The sequence below is a fragment of the Pistacia vera genome, unplaced genomic scaffold (genome assembly GCF_008641045.1).
Source record: "Pistacia vera cultivar Batoury unplaced genomic scaffold, PisVer_v2 Contig227, whole genome shotgun sequence".
Lineage (NCBI taxonomy): Eukaryota > Viridiplantae > Streptophyta > Magnoliopsida > Sapindales > Anacardiaceae > Pistacia > Pistacia vera.
The window spans coordinates 554,477-559,475 of record NW_022196032.1 but is presented as its reverse complement, the minus strand read 5'-3'; the positions used below and the strand labels follow the sequence as shown (position 1 = coordinate 559,475).

The 4,999-nt window shown below is 36.9% G+C and overlaps 1 protein-coding gene across 2 annotated transcripts; it reads left to right on the top strand.

The window, feature by feature from the left end:
• The first annotated feature begins 663 nt into the window (after window positions 1-663).
• On the top strand, window positions 664-4,475 carry LOC116130922 (putative pentatricopeptide repeat-containing protein At1g12700, mitochondrial). Of its 2 annotated transcripts, XM_031416602.1 has the most exons (4): window positions 664-3,172; window positions 3,320-3,626; window positions 4,050-4,325; window positions 4,413-4,475. In XM_031416602.1, exon 1 carries the CDS (start codon window positions 1,097-1,099, stop codon window positions 2,729-2,731), a length of 1,635 nt encoding a protein of 544 aa, XP_031272462.1. In that variant the 5' UTR covers window positions 664-1,096; the 3' UTR covers window positions 2,732-3,172; window positions 3,320-3,626; window positions 4,050-4,325; window positions 4,413-4,475. The 2 variants fall into 2 exon arrangements, with proteins under 2 accessions (XP_031272462.1, XP_031272461.1); XM_031416601.1 differs by having other exon boundaries at window positions 3,320-4,325.
• Window positions 4,476-4,999: the final 524 nt, after the last annotated feature.

Genomic DNA, 4,999 nt, shown 5'->3' with positions numbered 1-4,999 from the left:
TATCGGAGTTGCATTTCAGTTTAATTGTAGTCCTTTTATTTTCGCTATTTCTTTTGTACAAACACAGTATATAAACCCCCTCAAACGATGAAAAAAGGGTTAGAAATTTTTTCTAGAACTTCTATTGTAAACTCTGACAGTAAATACAAGAACAGTGGACGTAGGCTTAAGAGTTTATCTCGTTGAACAACTTTAAAAATCTCTTTACTCTTTACTTTATTGCATTCATTACTTGCTCATCGCTGATCATCCGTAATTACGTACACACCAGTTCTGATCCCGTGAAAGTCGATCGGATCATACTAGTTGGTACAAATTTCTGTATCAACAAATATCTAATTTTTCTATCAGTTTTTTATGATCTCAATAATTATTTGTACTGTTTAGCTATATTATATCGAGTTAAATAAAACTATGTGCACTAACCAATGTGTACTAATCCAAGTACTAATATTGGAAATTTGAAATTCCCTCTAAAAGAAAATTTTAAATTTCCAATGTTAATACTTAGATTAGTACATATTGGTTAGTGCACGTAGCATTATTCTATCGAGTTAATTATTTCCTCTTTTTTTAAGTGAACCTGTTTGTTATGATTAATATATGAGTCTTTGGCTATATATATATCTCTATATTTGTATATATTGCATTTGGTATCTCTAACCGTAAATTTCAAATTTTGGATTACCCTAAATCAAATCTCTCTGCCAAAATTCATTTCGCCTAAAATACAAATCTAAAAGTTATCCCAATTCCATTTCAATTTTTGAAACTGTAGTAACCAAATTGTCCAATCTCGGCTGCACACAGCCGCACTCTTCCATCTTTTGCCGCCATCCACTCATCTGCAACGTCCCGCACCGCAGCCGCACTTTTCCATCTTCGTTGCCATCCACTCACCTGCAACGTCCCGCACCACAGCCGCACTCTTCCATTTTCGCCGCCGTCCACTCATCTGCAGCATCCACCACGAAACTTAAGGGTTATTTGTGATCTTTATCAAAACATTCGTCTCTTAAACGCATTTGCAATTGCATTTTGCATTGTCCTTACTTTAAAGAAACCTTAACAAAACCCGCAAAAACACCCTTCATACATGGCTTTCAGATCCCCATTTCGTTCGTCTTCAATCTCTCAAAACCCGTCTCTGAAAGTTAATGTTTTATGTTTGTTAACTCACTTACACAGCCTCACAACTTCAAGCTCCAAAAATGAAGTTTTGTATTCTTTCAAAAAACCCCTTGAACGATCCTCACTTGCTAAATTCCTCAAAGAAAATTGTCGATCAGGTAACTTTACTGTGAATGAAGCATTCTACTTTTTTCATTACATGATTAATTCGCAACCCATTTCTCCAATTTCCTCATTCACTACTTTGTTTAGTGCACTTGCAAAGAAGAAGCATTATTATGAAGTGGTTTCGCTTTATAAGTGGATGAAAGCAACTGGGCTGTCTCCAGATTTAACGTCTTTGACCGTTTTGATCAATTGCTTGTGTAATGTTAAAAGGGTTTGTGATAGTTTTGCCGTTTTGGGGGAGATTTTGAAGAAGGGTTTCAGCCTAGATGCTGTGACTTTTAATTGTTTGATCAAAGGTCTGTGTGTAGAGAGAAAGATTACGGAGTCTATGGAATTGTTTAAAAAAATGGTTGCTGTTGGTTGTAGGCCTACCTTGATTACTTATGGGACTTTGATTGATGGATTGGTTAAAACAGGGAAGATAAATGTTGCTGTTAAGTTACATGAAGAAATTGCTAAGGGGAACAAAAAATCTGGTGTTATTTGTAGGCAAGAGGTTGTTACTTATAATAGTATAATTGATGGTCTTTGTAAGGCTGGATTGGTTGAGAAGGCTAGACAATTATTTTTGGAACCTATGATTCAAAGAGGTGTGGTTCCTGATATTTATACTTGGAACATTTTAATGAATGGTTATTGCTTGTTAGATAGAATTGCTGATGCAAGGGAGTTGTTTGATTTCATAACCAGAAAGGGGTATAGACGTGATGTTGTTTGCTACAATACTTTAATCAATTGGTATTGTAAGAATAAAGAAGTCAATGAAGCTCTTAGTCTTTATCAAGAGATGATTTCAGAAGGGATTAGGCCAACAACTATTACATATAACACTTTGTTAACTGGCCTTTTTCTTAAAGCTAATGTCAAAGATGCTCAGAATTTAGTTGGTGAGATGCGAGTTAATGGTGTTTTACCTGATTCTTGGACATACAGCATTTTCATTGATGGACTTTGCAAGAATGGATGTGTTTTGGAAGCAGTGGAATTGTTTAATACTCTAGTAAATAATAAGTTTGCAGTAAGCATTGAAGGTTTGAGTTCCCTCATTGATGGATTATGCAGAACAGGGAGATTTGGAGCTGCATGGGACATATTTCAGAAATTTTCTCTTCATGAAAACATAGTGCCAAATGTTGTAACATATACCATTTTGATCAATGGGCTGTGTAAAAAGGGACAACTAGAAAAGGCAAATGAGTTGTTGTCATACATGGAGGAAAAAGGTTGTACTCCAAATGTAGTCACGTTTAATACGCTTATCTTTGGTTTCCTCAAGAATAATAAGATACCAAAAGTTGTTGAACTCCTTCATAAGATGGTGGAGAGAAATGTGAAGCCGACTGAATGTACAAAGTCCTTAGTCATGCAGTTACTAATGAAGGCCAAAAATTATCGTGAATGTTTGAACCAGCTTCCTCAATTTCCAGTCTAAAAGCAAAATTAAAGTTTATGTGATAAAATTTTAGTGAGTATTAAACTTTTTTCAGAGCAGAATCCTGCAAAAGTTCATCCAGCTGCCCAAATGCTCTATTTTGGTTGCGGTAAGAAGAAGGTTCAGTAAACACTTTCATCTGTTTGAATTTGATAGGGATGGTTATAGGGATGATTGAGAAGATTGCTTCGCTGATCAGACATACGATACGTGATCTGTCTCTGTTTTAAGTGCATATAGTGGAGGTAGCAGCATTGTAGGCTGCGTCAGTATTTGCACATGAAGTAGGCCTTAAAAGGTTTGAGGATTATTTGTGGTGCAAATTTTCAGTAAGCAAAAGTTGTATTTGAGAAATCGTGGAATGATTCTTACTTCAAGTACAACAATAATGGTAGCCGCTCAAGTTCATCTAATCAAGCTGATCAGTTTTACTGGATGATGGTATGTTGCAACTGATTAACTTCATTCATTGATATTCTCAAATATCCAGGCCTGATAAATCTTGTTTTATTTATTGTGTTTCACATGTTTCTTTTTCTGAATATATGTTCTTTTTAGTTCAAATCTAATAAGACTAGAACTTACCAGGTGTGTCTCTAACGTAGTTATGCACGAGCATGTGCTCGTTCAATGATAGTTGATGAAGACAAAGCAAGAATAGCATTAGAGAAGGTTTTTAACTATACTGTCTTAGAGAATATGGATGCACAGCAGGGGCCAGTCAATGGGATCTACCTGTTGGAATGGTTGAGATGACAACATTGCAGTTGAGAGAAATATGGTCTGGTGTTACATATGCAGCTGTTATAACGATGATCCATGGAGATTTGGTCAATATGGGATTTCAAATTGCCATTAAAATCTATGAAGCAGCATGGTCTGAAAATGGACTCGTGTAAGATCACCCTAAAGTTATCAAACAGTGTTATCTTATAGCTTAGTTATAGGCTGTTAACTAAGCTATGAGTTTGTGTTTTCTAGATCTAAATCTGTCTCAAATCTGTATAGATTTTATTGCAGCATCTGTTTTGTCAGTTCATTTAATTTTTTTGAGGGTTTGTATTTTAGGGAAAATGAATTTGGTTTAGGATTTGATTTAGGAAAAGTGAAATTTGAAATTTAAGGTTAGGGATTTTTTTGGAAGTGATGTGGCGGTATGGGTGATGTGGCAGATGTGATGGCCTATGCCACGTCATGATGTGTGAGAGTGATGTAAGCTTTAATTTAAACAGCCTGAATTTTGGTAGTATTTTGATTCAATAATACTAGTCTTACAACCCCCTTCTCACAAAGCTTTGATGGTGGCCACCACTCACAGGAGTCCACCACCACGAATCCTGATCTTAGTTGCTTGACAGCTGAGCCACAAAGCTTTGATGGTGGCCAGCATGAGCGGGACTCGACCACCATGAATCCTGGTCTCAGTCGCACGACAGCTGAGCCACAAAGCTTCGTCGGCAGCCACCACGAGCAAGAGTCCACCACTACAAATCCCGGTCACAGTCGCATGACAGCCAAGCCACAAAGCTTCGGCGGTTATATCCTTGGCATTTTCCTCCTCCAACAATCTTCTCCTCTTGGCCTCATCCTCTCTGTAACCTTCCCTCACTTTCCCATTTCTTTTTTCAATTTCAATTCCAATTTCTACTTTCTTATGCTTTTCTTTTTATCTTTGTTGCAGATGGATAGCTTTGTTTTGCCACCTTTTCAGTCTACTATTTTGAAGGATTATGATATCATTGGGTCTGTTTCTGCTTTAATTTTTCTTTTGCAAAAGGGGAAAAAAATAGTCTTTTTGATTTACTCTTCTGTAACAGGCGGTTCCACCCATTGAAACCATTGAGCTGTACAATGAAGTGAATGAGTTGGAGCAACCCACACTTCCGAGTGTGAAACTTCTCGCAATTGAGGAATTTCAAAAGGAAACTGGTGGCTATCAAAGTCAATCAGAAGAGTATGAACATGACAAGACTTTGGATGTAATTGAGTTGGAAGATACACCTGATGTCGACAGAGTTTTCAAAAAGAGAAAGGCATCAAAGAAACTTCAGGGTTCCAAGTATGCTTAAATCTTTTTGTTGTGTATTTGATATCTGGGCTCGTAGGCTCCTCACTGGTTTGGAGGGATAATTTGGCTTTCTTTGTAGAATTTCTCTTCCTTAGACACGCATTGGTTTGGTAGGGTCTTCTGATTTCTATGGCCTGTAAATCACATACTTGTTAATGCATTTTAGGAGAAGAACGAGAAACTGTGCTGCTGGAGACATC